General features: G+C 42.4%; 1 protein-coding gene across 1 annotated transcript in view; it reads right to left on the bottom strand.

The window, feature by feature from the left end:
* The window catches only part of MANBA (mannosidase beta), a 313,152-nt gene that overhangs the window by 14,215 nt on the left and 282,427 nt on the right, over positions 1-16,510 (bottom strand). The window contains exon 16 of the mRNA XM_069230206.1: positions 10,601-10,858. Coding sequence (XP_069086307.1) covers positions 10,601-10,858 — 258 coding nt within the window. The remainder of the gene's footprint in view (positions 1-10,600; positions 10,859-16,510) is intronic.

The raw sequence follows: 16,510 nt of genomic DNA, 5'->3' as shown, positions 1-16,510 counted from the left end.
AAATTTCCTTTTGGACACACACCCCTCCAGCAAGTGGGTGAAGACCTGCGTAGTTAGGGACTGCTGATAGGGAAGTTGTCTACCTGAGACCATAGTGTGCTGGTGCCAGGGAGACCCACAATCAGGAGCCCACTTTCCCCTATTTCTTGTACTGATATTTATATTTGGTTTGGAATGACCTTTGTATTCGACTTGGCTATAACGTTTTGTAACTGTGCTAGTTATCGACTGTGACTTACCTTTCGCAACTCAGTATATGCTTTTGACTTGGATTCAGATTTCCCATTCTTGGTTTGGTGGCTATTATTTTGCCTTCCAATGTGGGGGTGCGCTACTCATCTTTGACTCTCAGGCAAGTTTCTTGACTTGCCTGGGGACTAGATGCAATTAAGCCTCTTCTCAAACTTGGTAAGCTACATCAAAGTTTTGCCACAGTACTTACTTATATAAGAACTCTTCTTCTGTTATTGCATACTCCCTATCTTCGGTTTCTTGTCTCAACAATGAGTTGTATTGTGTCTTGACAATGCTGCGCCATCCTGTATCTCAGAGAGGCCAGTACATTGCTTCTATTAACCATCCTGCTGGAAACGACTGCCACTCTCTCTCCCTCTAATCCTTCACCATCTCGTATTCTTCTCTTAAAAGTAGGTGCTCTCTACTTTCATGAAGTATGATACAGGGAGTGGGACCACATATAAGGGGAGAAGGCAGAATTAACCTTGCTAATCTTGGAGCCGAGGTATAAGAGTCATGACACAGGAGCTCAAATGAGAAATTGCGACGTGATTTGGCCCAAGTGAGGTGGTGATATTTATAAAAATCTTTGCCACTCATGTGCAGCATCTACAGCCTGCAGCGAGTGCCTGAGGGTCAGAGTCTCCTGCTGTAATGATAAAATCCCAAGAAGAATTATGCAATCACTCCAGGAAGACTGTGAGGTCTTGGGTCCCACCAGGAGGTCCTTGGACGACAACCCATTACTCTTTAAAAATGTCCACATTGAAGTGGCATGAATTGGCCCCAAAAAGTTGCCTTTTACCTAGAGAGATCCCGAGCCTGAATAGATTGGCTCAGTGTGGAGCTGGGGCCCCCACACACACATGGTGAAAGGAGGTCGCATGGGAGAGCAGGAGATGCACTGCCTCCCCATGCAGCACCTGAAAGTACAGTAATGAACAGTGTGAAAGTCAGCAGGGCCACGCAGCTTTAAGGAGCTTGCTGTGCAGCCACAATGTGTTTAAAATGTACAGATGTTTTAGGAAGCATCAGAAAGGCATGTGCACTACAGAACCTATTAAAATGCCAAACAATGGCAGATCCCTACACGGCCCCTAGGAAAGGGAGAAAAGTCACATAATAAGTCTCCCGCGATACAGAATTCGTCACACCTTTAAATAGGAAGCCTTCGTTTAAGTGCTCCAAGGACACAGCATTGGTGTGTCTTGGGGCTGTTAGTGGAATCATTGTGTTTTAGGTCCTTTGTGGTTGTTAAGTGGTGTAGTGTAAAAATTGAAATAAGGATTTTCAATGAAATGGCCATTACTATGAATATTTCACTAAAGAATATTTGTGAAAGCTAAGACATTTGGCTTTAAACCTGTGAAATATCTCCACACAAATGGTGACCTTCAAAGCTAACCTTTTGAGAAACAGACTCACAGATAATGTATTTGCTGAGCACAACCCCCTCCCGTTCCACACACCATCTTCAAACCAGCATCTGACGTTTTAACAAGTGGTTTGTTAAAAATGGAACCCGTCTGCTTGGCTATCACAACACCCACTAGTGCACTGATTTGTGCTGACCTGCTTTAACTCAGCTTACATGTAAACGCACTACTGTGAAACGTCACCCTGTGCCACTGGGTGCACATCAGCCCTGATCGAAGTAGGCCACTGCGTCCGAGATTTCAGCTTTCCTCTGTGAGGAGAATGCCTAACCATCACTGTTCGCTCACTGAACCTTAAGTGCACTCCCATAACTCACCATCCAGAGCACTTATGTCTCTGCGACTCCATATGGCGCACTCCAAGCTCTGTATTCTAAGTGACTAGAATATGGAGAGGGCCTTACAATATTTGCAGCATTGTAGCCAGTGCCATGATAAGGTCTCTCAGCACAGAGGAGAGTGCGCACTAATACTGATTACTGTAGAGCATGCGTTAATTCATTGACAATCGAAAGGGAAAAAGATCAACAAAGCAAACAGATAAAAAGCCTACCATAAAAAGATAGAATCCAAAATAACAGTCAGATGCAGAAGTGAAAGGCAGAGATGTGTACAATACGCAATAGCTCACAAGCGCAAGGAATGATTTTTAGGCACAATGAATGATTATATGTCTTACAGCTTATCAAAGCGCAGAGGCTGTTTGGGACTTCTAACAAACAGCAAACGTTGTAATGGACTAAAGTAAAACAAACTCCATCCCAGGCATTTCCTACAGCTCCCTTTGATACTCTGGCCAATGACAAAACCCAATTAGAGACACCTAGAGGCTTTCTCCTCCAACAAACCCAGTGTAAACACAGCTTCAGCCTTGAGACCCTTCTACTAATTCTAGCTCTCCAATCACAGCTGGCTCTAAGGAAAACAAACCTAAATAAGCCTGGGACTGAAAAACAGGTCAGAATAGAACACAATCGGAACCCTCCAATACCAGAATCTCACATTAATGGAAAAACAGACTGCAATGTTAATACAGATCTGATTTTACAATGTCGATTTTCACTATAAGACTAGCCCAAAGCACTAAAACCAACACAGACCTACTGCAGTCGGAGGTGGTGGGGCTACAAACTAACTTTTTTTTCTCTCAATCAGACTAACAGAGGCAGAGAAGAGATGAGAATAAGCAAAGCAACAGATGAAGGGATTGGGCTGAGGAAACAAATGGACCTTGAGTCCAAGAAAACTGGTATTGTTGAGAGAAACGTAACATAGCTTGAGGACAGAAACAGAAGAGATAATTAAAGTATTTTGGGCCTCTCAGAAGATGCAGAGAAATATTCTGCTATTCTGCAACAAAGACTTCAAAAGAGCACACAGAGGATACTAGAAAAATGAGGAAAACCAAAATAGCTGAATGGAGTAACATGAAAATAGGATTCTCCCAAGATTATGCAAATGACCCTATTTCCTCAAGGAAAGGCTCCCGGGCACTAACAGGGAACTTAAAATCACTGCACATTCCTTTATCATACATTTTCACAAAACACATGGGTATGCGCACAACAAAACTTACACGCACAACAAGTATCAAACATGCACTTATCATATACTACGATGACACACGATTAGTTCCACATCAATTAATCTTCATTGTTACGTCATTTAAACATTGGCAGCTCTTTCCAACAGCGAATGTTCTTGATCAGTCTCCGTTGAATATATGTTGTATATATACCTCACTTACGCTAACCATCTACGTTTACAGGTACACATAGAACTCTGTTGATAAGTTGATTATCAATCCGACCTAAACTGTTGTTAATGTTTAACAAATATTTCACTGTTTTTCTGTAGACAGTTCACTATTTTTCGGGTTCGCTGCATACCTAAGTTTACTGTAATATCACTACAAACGTATTCACTCAATACAATACAGCTGTCTAATAACTAACAATACACTGAAGATACTATCACTGAACACAAAAAAGTTTAAACCACCCTTTCACTGACTAATGCAATATGGCAAAAGGATACATTATCATGCTTCAAGAAACTAGAACTAGAAAACAGTAGACAGTAGTATGAATAGCCAATGGATACAGGTCTTCAGCCTGTTCCCCAACACCCAAGAAAAGTTAGGGAAATTACACTTCTTTCAAGGAAAGCGTGTATTTCTGTCTTGAACAATATACGTAACAATAATGGTAGCTGGTTAATCAGCAAGACTCCAAATATAGGGAGGACTTTTATATAGTGATAATTTCCACCTTCCTATTCTCATCCTCATAACACACTTTCATTAACAGATTGTGTCTAACTACTGGTTCCCTAATACCGAACACACTCAGCCCCAAAACAGAACCGATTCTAGTTTCATATTATGTCTCCATATCCATGGAGTTCAACATTACAGAGGGCCCTTCCCAAATAACAATACAAAAATGAATGATGAAATCATAAATGGTTGGGTAGCAAATGAACTAATTCTAGTATTTATAAATATTTTTAAAAGCAAATTCTGCAACAAACCAATCACCAAAAATTATTTTTTACGCATGTCACTATTAGGGGAGTCATGAACAGTAACATGGCTACCTAAAGCAAAAAACAAATTAAAAAAAACTGAATGCCATAGGAGGCGAAATCAAATTGCTGCCAGACACTTTTTCACATTATTTGTCCTGGAGTGTAACAACATTTTCACAAGGAAGTCCACCTATGGGTCACAAATCTTAAGGCCAAACAATTTGTGAATATAACATAGCTGGTAAAATCCTAGCCACTATCTCAAAACCAAAGACAATACATGGAATATTACAGTAATTAAAGATAATTCAGGACAGATTAAAACTGATACAAAACATTTCTTAAAAGCTTCCATCAGTTTTACTAAAATTTGTATAACTCAAATACAGAACCAACGATTGATGATTATCAAACATTCATGGACAATTTAAAATTACCATAACAACATAATGACTTGAAAATAGAACTTACCAAACAAATTGAAAAATGAGACATCATTAAAGCGATTAACTCACTTAAAAATAGTAAAGCACTGGGCCCAGATAGGCTCCCATCGAGTTTTTATACAAACAGATGCATCTGCTAAATCACATGGCAGAACTTTTTTAATCGTTTGCAAATTCAGGTTCAATTGAGGGTACGGCTTTGAAAGCTATGACTGTGATTATTCATAAAGATGACAAGGATCCAATAGAAACAAAGAACATTAGGCTCATATCTCTACTCCATGTAGACTGTAAAATAGAAGCCAAAATTCTTGCCACAAGAATGAAGAAGTTGCTAACCATACTCATTCATCCCATACAGACAAGGTCTATGAAATACAGGCTTGTATCCGATAATATAAGATTTGGGAATGCAACCTATTGACCTCCCCTGCAACAGCTGTGGGGCTGGATGCAGCAAACGCCTTTGACAAATTATTGGGGACCAACCTGCGTCCTGCGCTATGTAAATTTATTATAGGACCTGAATTTGAATGAATGGTGTTGACCTCTATACCAGACCAACAGTTTGCATTACAATAAATGCTAGCCTGTCTGAGAAACTTAATCTATTGTAGGGCAGCATACAAGGATGTTCTTCCTTCCTATTTTTGCTGGCCATTGTACTGCTATTGGTAGCCATCTGATCTAACCCAAACATTAAAGGGATGCCATTGCCCCCAGGAATTCAAAATGTACCTGCCTACGCAGATGATGTTTTAATCTTCTCTGAAGAAGCAAACTCTACAATACCAGAAAGTCTCAATATAATGAATCTACATGCAAAGGCAACGGTTTACTGGATAGTAAAGAGTACTGGTCTAAAATGACAATACGAATACATGAAATACCTTGCCATTTGATTCAGAAACACTCTAGAAAACTACAGTAAACACAATGAGAAAATATCATACACTAAGTTTACGAACCTAGTTAACACTTGGTCCGCCAAATGTATAATGTGGGGGGGGTGACTAGTATGTACCAAAATGATGATCGCACCCCAAATCAACTTTGGTTCAAGTATATTTCCCCAACAATTACCCACCAATTTAAGCAAACAAGCTTGCCTCCAACTGTATATGGAAATATAAGCAGGCTAAATTATCTTTGAATAAAACATGAATGAAAAAAATCATAGGATGGACTAAAATACCTTTGCTTTTTACTGACTGGGCATTGGCTGATGTCTTGTTCTATGATGTGTTGCACAGTTCTACGCCTTGGACTGCTCTGCCTCAAAGTGAAGTGCTAAGAGATGCACATGCTCCCTAGTATGAGGGTGCATACTACGGGAATAATGTGGGTCCAGTAACATCTGATTCTGACTTCTGGAACTCCCCACCCAGATTTCTCACCGTACTAATGAGATGTTACAATACTCCCCACTCCCCCAGTGCTTTGAGGTGGGGTAATTGAGGAATAAAGTACTATAAATTAAGCAACTTTACAGAATTATATGGCAGAAGTCAGCTCATTAGGTGACTGCAAAGAAAATCGTGTTCGAGAGCTATACAACACGAGTAGTTCCAAAAACTGTGGCTCAACCCCTAAGCACACCTTTGTGTACGGATGCCGGTGGTGGGGGTGTGATGAAGTGTGATTTTAGTAGAGGTGTTCCATCTGTTCCCGACATGTACCTCACCCACTTAGATCAGAGCTCCGGGGTTAGGAGGGGAACAGGGGGTCTCAGATATAAGCATTAAAGCAGTGTCTTCACATGGCTCTGAAACTCATTTAGATTTGGGGTTGGGGGCCAGTATCCAGTTTGTGGGACATTATTTACCTGCAGGGCATATACTTTGCACTGCTCTGATATGCATGCTGGAGCTTTATTCCAAATGCCTGCAACTCATTTAATGCTTAGGCTGTATAACATTCTCTGATCATACCTTGTATGGCCTGACCTGCAGTGAAAACAGATGAGATTACTCTCACAATACACAGTTATTTAACCATCACTTAGAAAATCTTCTGATGAACTGTGAATGTAGCAGCTCTTTGCACAGTCACGTGATGGTGAACACTTGGCACCCATCAATACCCTTCCCCACGTGGCTTTTGTGAGATTTATAAACTATGATAAAGCAAGTCAGCATCTGGTTTATTTAAACAGATGTGACAACCCGAGGCAGTAGGCTTACAGAATTTGATCAAAAACAGTAAAACTGAATCCTCACATCAACTGACTATACAGAGAAAGGGTTTCACAATTTTTGGTAGGGGTTGTCCCCAGCACGATGTAAATGCGTGTTCCCCTTCCCGCAATGCCTCTTTTTCTGCATCTGATATTGTGACTTTTGATTTGTGGCCCTAAACTAGTTTGTGCATAGAGGCTTAGGTCTGTCCCCGACATGAGGAGGTCCTGAATTTTTCCTGTGACCAGGAGGGGCGCACCAAGTGCACTCCCATTTACTGACAGTTGACTACTGGGCCTGCCATAGGAGGCGTACATAATATAGAGCAGTAGTGGAAGCATACTGCTTTTATGAGAATCCCTAGGGTGACTAGACCTTTTTGTCTGAGTCACTTGAGTAGAGGCCTACTGGCCCACTCATGTAAAGCTCTGCTTCTATGAGCTTACTCTGTCCATTGCATCAACATCTTCAGTGTGTGTTATACATGCTGCTGGGTGTAGCCTGCACAGTATATGCATGCAGTGTGTGTGAGTGAACCTTAGTAATAGAAGGCAGTGGGATCCAATTTGGAAATGCCTGGCATGGCTTTTCACACAATGAAGGTGAGTTTTTTGTTCACAGACAGTGGAAGTGTAGTACTCAAACAGCAGAAGCTGGAGGGAGGAGACCTAGACACTGAAGTGAGAACAGTGGAGACGGGGTTTCTTTAGATATTCAATGAGGCCTTTTGATTAGGAAAAAAGCTGCTGATTAGTCTTCCTCAACACTGCCATTTGGTGCTGTGCAAGGTGAGGAAACCGTTAGGCGAGGCCTGCCCTTTTCTCTTTCCCTGATAATCCCTTCAGCTGGGCTGATGACAGCCAGGTGCAACAGCCTCACACCTCTTTGTGCCTCTGCGATGGGTGCTCTAGATTGGACCCTATCCCACCCTCGGAAGTATCACTCTACACAAAGGCTGCCCCTGAAGAACTGCCTGAAAAGGTGACTCGCCCTAAGTGAGTTCTACAGTTTTAGGCAATGAACGCACATCACCTTCCTGTCAGCTGGGTACAGAAGGGGGGGGGGGCACCTGCTTTTCCAGTTCCAAGTCCTTTATGGTCAAGGAAGAGTGCTCTGCAGTCTAGTACTCAAAGGGCAGCCATGTCTGGTGTCTGCCTGACAGCCCGTCTCCCAGAGGTGAGGGAACTTCACCAGAGATCTGCATCTCTTGCTAGACGAGTTGTATACATCTGCTGAAGCTCCCTATGGGTGGCAAAAGAAATGTTGCAGCCCATAGGGATCTCCTGGAACCCCAATACCATGGGTACCTCAGTACCATATACTAGGGAATTATAAGGGTGTTCCAGCATGCCAATGTGAATTGGTGAAATTGGTCACTAGCCTGTTAGTGACAATTTGTAAAAAGAGAGCATAACCACTGAGGTTCTGGTTAGCGGAGCCTCAGTGAGACAGTTAGGCATCACACAGGGAACACATACATATAGGTCACAAACTTATGAGCACTGGGATCCTGGCTAGCAGGGTCCCAGTGACACATAAACATACTGAAAACACAGGGTTTTCACTATGAGCACTGGGCCCTGGCTAGCAGGATCCCAGTGAGACAGTGAAAACACCCCGACATATACTCACAAACAGGCCAAAAGTGGGGGTAATAAGGCTAGAAAGAGGCTACTTTCTCACAAGACCTTAGCATGGGCTTTCTGTTCCTGTCCACCAAACGTCCTGGAATGGGTGCAGCGCTATTTGTAGCCCCAGCGCCTGAGGTGGTAGGTACAAGGGGCTACCAGTCAGAGTGCCACAACTCATTCAGAGTAAGCAAGCATGCCCATACGCCTGGTAAGACCAGGCTATCCTGTCAAGGCTGATTCCCCTTGAGAGTGGTAAGAGACTAACCAAGGCTGAGCGTATATACTATCAGAGGACGTCTGAGCGTATATACTATCAGAGGGCGAGTCAATCTGTTCCTGAGCTATATTTGTGCTACTACTGTTACCTGGCGAGTGAGGATGGCCACAGGAATTGGGCAGTGAGGGAGAGGGGAAGGCGAAGCGCAGGTTAAATAAACCCAGAGACACTAAGGGTCCGATTATGAGCGGCCTGAATCAGATTAGAGAATTAATGAATCTGATAAAAATCCAACACTGAGGTAATTATCACATAGTACAGGTTTCTGGGAACAACATGCATTTTAATGCTTACCATTCCAAAATGTCCATTTTACAATAAAGCTTTCCCCTTTTAAATTGCAGTAGGTTTGACCTCCTGAAATACGCTGAAGGATGAAGAAGTAGGGTGTAGAATTGCGTACTGTTTTATAGTTATTTCTTTCTTGAAAAGATGAGCAGTGGGCTGGACATTCACTTAATGATGGTTGACTGGTTGTTGCAATCTGAGTTCAAGCACCCCCACACTACCTCAGTAAGAAGCTTGTGAAATCTCGCCATCACTACCACTGAGACCTAAGAGCAAAAAGGGATGCACTCAGCCCAGGCTGCAAAGACATAGTTGGCCGTCTGCACCTGTGAGACTTCTCTCCTGTAACTGGGAGTGAAGAAGGCCCTATGGACCGAGAATGTACTAGCTGCAGCAGAAAAATCCAGAGGACCAATTGGAACTGGCCATTTTTTCTGTACACTGTTACGGTCAAGGGCTGTTTTTAGGCCGGTGCGACCGTGCAGTCGCACTGGCACTGACCTGGAGGAGGTGGGGTGGGCAGTGACCTGGCTGTTTTGACTCGCCATAAAGTAGCGCAGAGGGTTATGCCTTCTGCAAAGAAAAGATTTGTATTTTATGTGGATAACTGAGTGGATCAGTAAAGCCAGCCTTTACCAGTGCTTTATAACAAATGAAACGTTTGTGAGAGAGGAGCTTTGGAGAGGTAAGGGGTACTTTTGCTTGATGGTAGTGAGAATCAGAGGCGGTCATGGGGTAGGTTGTTTGGGGTGAGGGTGGGTTGTGGGGACTAAAAATATTGTCACACCAGGTGCCTCCAGCGCTAGGCCCTGCAGGAAGCCTTTCCAACTGAACACTGTCAACTGGACATTTTTCATCAAAGTCCTATTTAACAAAACATTTGCTGCTATAATTGAGCAGAACTCTTTTTTTTATAGGAAACAAGCTTTATTAAAAATGGTATCCCCTGAGCCAGTTTCCTTTTCTTTCCATTCCAAAAACGAATATATTGGTGCTCTTTTGTGACTGTTTTACTAGGCAAATGGAGTGCATTTCTTGTTTGATTTTGTTTTCACCCTTTTGTAACACTGCAATTTTCCCGATAAGCATTACAAACTGTTTTTGCTACACCTTTTGATCTCTACATATAATTCCCTTCATTCTGATAATTTTTGCTTAAATAATTCTTGTTTTTTAGCTACAACATTTGATAACTAGAATATATTTCCTTCATTTTGAGGGATTTCGCTTATACAACTCGTGAAGTTTTAGCTAACTAGGTTTGGGTTGTACTTTTTAAGTTCTCTATTCTCTTAGCTGTATTGTTCTTCTACTCCGTTGCCACATGTGTAAAATATACATTTTTCTGAGGGAAGCCTTGTTGCTTGAGAATGTTACCGCGGGTTAACTGGCATTCCTTACAGAAACAAGTGTATCAGTCAAGGAACAGATTGGACTTTGTGTAATCTGAGTCACAGACCATCTCAAGATTGTGAACTCTGTAGGTAAAGCATCTGGCTTACTACACAGCATGACTAGCAGCTTCTAAGCAATGTTAACCTTTAAAATAAATATTGCAGTAATTTCAAAAGAAGTTTACCTGAATGTGTGGCTTCTCTAACCCCACTGAATCCTTCAGTGAAGAGAGAAAGTGATAATTGACAGGCCCAACATGCTGACCCTCAGCCTCGAGGTAAAACGTGATGACGCAGCTTTGTCTGGTGCAGTTGTTGCACCTTTTTAAGAGATCTGAAATGAGTTCCTTGTAAATTGGAGAAGCACTCCCAGCTTTTAAAGTAATTGGTCCTGTGGTGCGAACACAGACATTTTCCAGGGAGTTCCAGTGGTGCACTCTGACCTGTAGAACAGATATTAATAAAAGGATTAAAAGTACAAAAGTAACAGTACAAATTTCAGTGGCAAGATGCTGGTAGTGATGGATCTTTACCCATGACCATTTCATGAGCCTTTCTTATTCTGCCTCAATAAAAACAATATTTCAGCCTTCTACCATATGGCAACCCTGACTGCTTTACTGGCCACTGTGTGGTTACTGCAGCAATACTTGTCCTGCACCTGTCAACAGAGTTTAATATACCACTTCAAGAGCATATCTTGCGCCCTGCTAGCACCAGCACAGTGTGAATGAAAATGAGTTACTTACCTGTAACTGTGGTTCTCCAGTATTGGTATCTTTCATAGATTCACATGCTTGAATCATTCCCCGTCGTCGAAGTGGGAGTCCCACGGTACATAGAAAGCAATAAATAGAGAAGTTTTGTTTTTTGTTTTTTCATTGAAGTCAATAGGAAAAAACACATTCAATTGTAGAACTATCAGCCTCTTTAGAAAGAGCCCAAAATTCAGCCAATCAGGCGTGACCACCCCTTTAGAACCCTCAGCACAGAGGCTCAGTCTCTCAGATTTCTCCGCACTAGAGATTACAGGAAAAACCAAAGGAGGTGAGCCTCTCTGGGGAGGAGGGTGGGTCGCATGTGAATCTATGAAAGATACCAATACTGGAGAACCACAGTTACAGGTAAGTAACTCATTTTCTTCTCCAGTATTGGGGTATCTTTCATAGATTCACATGCTTGAATCAGAATAGCCAGCAGTAAGAACAAAAGTTTGATTCCTGTAACACCAATAGTATGCCTATGTATAATGCATGCTATCTGAATCTATATAGGCAATTAACATTTGCAAATTAAGTGCTAACCATTTTAGCTATATAAACTATCTATATCTATATATATATATATATATATAAAAAAAATACATATACCTATACCCACACACATGAAACTATATACTTTAAATTATTCTTCAAACAATACACAGAGGACGGAGGGTAAGAGGTTATTGGCTCACCTTATGCAAATAAATTACGCAATACCGCTTGTCCTACCGCAGCATCCACCTTGTCAGTAGCCTCTAGGCAGTAATGCTGGGTGAAAGTGTGAGCACGTGTCCGTGTTGCCACCCTGCAGATCTGGTTCAGAGGGACTCCAGCGAACAGAGCTGTTGAAGTGGATACCGCTCTAGTGGAATGCGCTCTGACACTGGATGATAATGGCTTCCCTGCCAACTGGTGGCACAACTGTATGGCGGAAGAGATCCAGCGCGCTATACTCTGTTTAGTAACGGCTTTACCCTTATTGATCTTTCCATAGCTGATAAATAATTGTTCAGATTTACGGAAGCCGCTTGTCCTTTGAATATAAAATTTTAAACAGCGTTTAATGTCTAAAGAGTGTAGAGCTCGTTCCGCTGCAGTTTTTGGATTTGGAAAAAATGTTCTGAGAACCACCGGTTCATTTAGGTGAAAAGATGATGGAACTTTAGGTATAAACTTTGGATTAGTTCTCAAAATGACCACCTCTGGCTTGAATTGGAGAAAAGGTGGAGAAATTGTGAAGGCTTGGATATCGCGGATTCTCTTTGCCGACGTCAAGGCCAGAAGAAGGGCTGTTTTAAAAGAGATGAACTTGAGATCCACTCTATGAATGGGTTCGAACGGATGTTTCATTAATTGAGAGAGCACAATGTTCAAATGCCATTGCGGTGAATTGGTGGAAACATCCTAAATAAACCTTTAAGAAATTGTTTTATTATTCTGGACGACCATAGTGAAGGTGACTGAGACGTCCGTCGGAAACGGGATATGGCACCCAGATGCACCCTAATAGATGAATGTGAAAGACCGGATTTAGCCAAATGCAATAAATATGGCAACATTTGTTCAGGAGATGACTTTAGAGGATGAACGTTGGAAGTTGAGCACCATAAGCAAAACCTCTTCCACTTGAACTTGTATGTTCGGTTTGTAGACTGAGCTCTGGCACAGGCAAGCACCTCCCTGCAATCCGGAGGGATATTTAATCCATCGAATTCATAGAATTCAGGAGCCAGGCTGATAAACGAAGAGATGTCGGGTTGGGATGACGAACCTGACCCTGGCTCATTGTTAACAAATCCGGTATTGCCTTCAGCCGAATGTGAGGTTGTTCCGAAAGTAATAGACGTTCTGTGAACCAGAACTGGCGTGGCCATCTGGGAGCGATTAGTAGACTCCTGCATTGTTCCCGCTTCATCTTTTGCAGAAGTCTCGGGATGAGTGGAAGCGGGGGAAAAGCGTATGCATAAATCCTTGACCATCTGATCAAAAACGCATTCCCCTTTGATCCCTTCTGCGGTCGCCAGCTTGCGAAGTTATGTTATGTTATGATGATTTATATAGCGCCTAACTGCCTAACGGCCTCGTAGCGCTTATACTGTCATAACGGTGACATACTGCTTATGTTTATACAAGGGATTTAGATTTTAAATAGCCAGGTCTTCAATTCCTTCCTAAACGACATCTCTTGAGGATTTACTCTCATCTTGAGGGGGAGATTGTTCCAAAGCAAGGCGCCTTGGTATGTTAACGATCTTCCTCCCCATCTGGCTTTCCTTGTTGTTGGAATTATGGCCAGATTAGCTGAGGAGGATCTGAGCGACCTGGCTGGAATGTAAACCTGTGCCAATACTTTCAGCATTTCAGGTCCCTTATCAAATATGGATCTATGAAAGTGGCACAGGGTCTTGAACTGAATCCTTTCCGCTACCGGGAGCCAGTGTAGGGAAACAATTCCTGGCCATATCGACTGTAGTTTAGGAATATTTAGTAGCAGGCGAGCCGCTGCATTTTGTACCCTTTGTAGTCTATGAATTACATATTTCGGGGAGCCTATAAACAAAGCATTGCCATAGTCAATCCGAGTGCCAATCAGTGCCTGGACCACCATTCTTCTGGCTGAGAATGGTAAAATAGTTAAAACTTTCCTCAGGATCCTTAGCAGAGCAAAAGCAGTTCCTGCTATTCTATTCGCATGTTGGGCCATTGAGAGGAAAGGGTCAAGCCATACCCCTAAGCTTTTAATAAGACATTTAGGGGGTGGGAGGGTAGGCACCCCGCTCAGTAGGCTGGAATTGACAGGGGGAATTTTATTTCCAAAAAACATAACTTCCGTTTTGTCATTGTTGAGCTTTAATTTACTTTCAGACATCCAGGATGCAACTGCTTTCATACAAGGACCTAGTGCTGAACCCATATCTGGGCGGGCCTTGGAGAAGGAAACTATCAGTTGCGTATCATCCTGCATATGATACTAGATTCAGCCCGAAAGGCTCAACTATACTTGCTAATGGCCGCATATAAATGTTGAAAAGTAATGGACTTAAGGCCGAGCCCTGCGGAACACCACAGCTATTGAAGGTGCTCCTAGAGATATACTCTCTATCGAGTACCTGAGATGACCTCCCATATAAAAAAGAGCAAATCCAGTCTAACGCGGTTCCGGCAATTCCACAGCCTCGCAATCTATCTATGAGGATTTTTAGGTCAACTGTATCGAAAGCCGCACTTAGATCAAGGAGGATAATCGCAGTTTCCAAACCTTGATCCATCCTTTTCCTTGCTTCTTCTGTAATGGCAATCAGTGCGGTTTCTGTGCCATGTTTGGGTCTAAAACCCATCTGGGTAGGGTGTATACATTTATTTTCTTCCAAGAGCGTGGATAATTGAGAGTGTACATGTTTCTCTGCAAGTGTGGCAATTAGAGGCAGTAATGAAATTGGTCTATAGTTACTCAGAGTCTTAGGATCTAAATTATTTTTCTTCAGGAGCGGCTTGATAATGGCTTGTTTCCAGTGATCGGGTACAATGCCATCACTCAATGAGGTGTTAATGAGTTTCTTTATTGTCGGCCCTAATGCTGAAATTCCCAAGGATAGGATCCTGGGGGGGGCAGGATCTAGTGGGGAGACAGATTTCGTTGAGCTCAGTAGGTTGATAACTCTATCCAAACTGATAGGAGTAAAGTTTGTAAAAAGAGTTACCTCCCCAATCTCTTGGCTCATCTTCTTCTGATCTTTACTAGGGGGATTGGGGAAGGTTCGATAAATATTCTGAATTTTATTTAGAAAAAAACTAGCCAGATCTTCTACATGTTGTTGAGGGAAGTCCTTAATTTCTGCTTCTTCCCTTGGATGAATCAGATCTTTTAGGGCATTAAAGATCTCCTTAGGTGAATTAGCTGCTGCTTCGATTTTTCCTGCGTAATAGGTCGCCTGAGTTTTTTTAATTTCCAAATGATATTCTCGAATCAGATTTTTATAGGCTCTTTTCATGGATTCATCTTGGGTACATCTCCATCTCCTCTCTTGCTTCCTACACTCTCTTTTCTTCTCTAATAAGCAAGCATTGTACCATGGAGCCGACTTCTTACGAAGGGTACTTTTGGACGAGGCGATAGGTATGATCTCTTCTAGGCTGTCCTCTATCCATTTATTAACAGAGTGCAAAAAATCGGTTATGTTATTTGTATTTATACTTCCTGGTCTATTTTTCTCCAAGGCGGAGATGAAATCTGAGGATTTTAATCTGTGCCATTTCTTTCTGCGTGGGGGTACCCCCATGTGGGTGATCCTAGAGTGAGTGAAATGTACTTTCATTTCTAAAAGGAAGTGATCCGACCATGCTAACGGGCAAGATGACAGAAATTTTATGCTTGGGTCATTAGAAAAAACCAGATCAAGTGTATGACCCTTAACGTGAGTGGGGCCTTGAATAAGTTGGGTTAAGTCACATGCATTCATGTCTGCAATCAGCATCTTAGTGGACGTATTATCTGTATTCTCAGCATGTAGATTAAAATCACCCAGCACTAAGAAGTTTGGTTTAGTGTATATTATTTGAGAAATGTTTTCAGCTAGTGACATTAGGAAGTCTCCCATGGGACCAGGAGGACGATAAATCAAAACACCCGAAAGGGTGTAATGAGGGTTCACATTGATGGCGAACGACATACTCTCGCAGTCTTTGATTAGGGTGGGAGCGGTATTAATCTTGCACGTGTCTCTGAAAATGACTGCAATGCCTCCCCCTCTACTAGGTCTGTCCATTCTACTGATCTTATAGCCTGTGGGAAGGGCCATAGCGACATCAGGAGCAGAGCTTTCATCTAACCAGGTTTCTGTTAGAAACAAGGCCAGGGGTTTAATTTGTTCAATTAGCAGATGAATATCCATTATATGAGCTCCTAGTGAGCGACAATTAACTAGGAAAATGGATAGTTTATCTTGTTTTCTCTGGTCGCGAACAGATCTAGACTGGGTTTGCCCCAACGACGAAAGAGACTGTCGAGAACTGACTGATTGAGTTCCCACTCGTGGCTGCTGGTTCCAGTCCTGCTTAGGGCATCTGCCCAGGTGTTGGTGATCCCTGGGAGATGTTCTGCTCTGATGGAGATTCGATGCTGAATTACCCAATGCCACAGTTTCTGCGCCTCCAGAGATAATGCCCGAGATCTTGTGCCTCCCTGCTTGTTGATGTAATGCATGACCATGGTATTGTCTGTTCTGATCAAAACTGAAGAATCTCTGATGTTCGTGAGGAAGGATTTGAGTGCCAAGGCAACCGCTCTTAACTCCAATACATTTATGTGGAGAGTTGATTCTTGAGTGGACC

The sequence above is a fragment of the Pleurodeles waltl genome, chromosome 1_1 (genome assembly GCF_031143425.1).
Source record: "Pleurodeles waltl isolate 20211129_DDA chromosome 1_1, aPleWal1.hap1.20221129, whole genome shotgun sequence".
In the NCBI taxonomy this organism is placed as follows: Eukaryota; Metazoa; Chordata; class Amphibia; order Caudata; family Salamandridae; genus Pleurodeles; species Pleurodeles waltl.
This window is presented reverse-complemented; position numbering and strand designations above follow the sequence as displayed.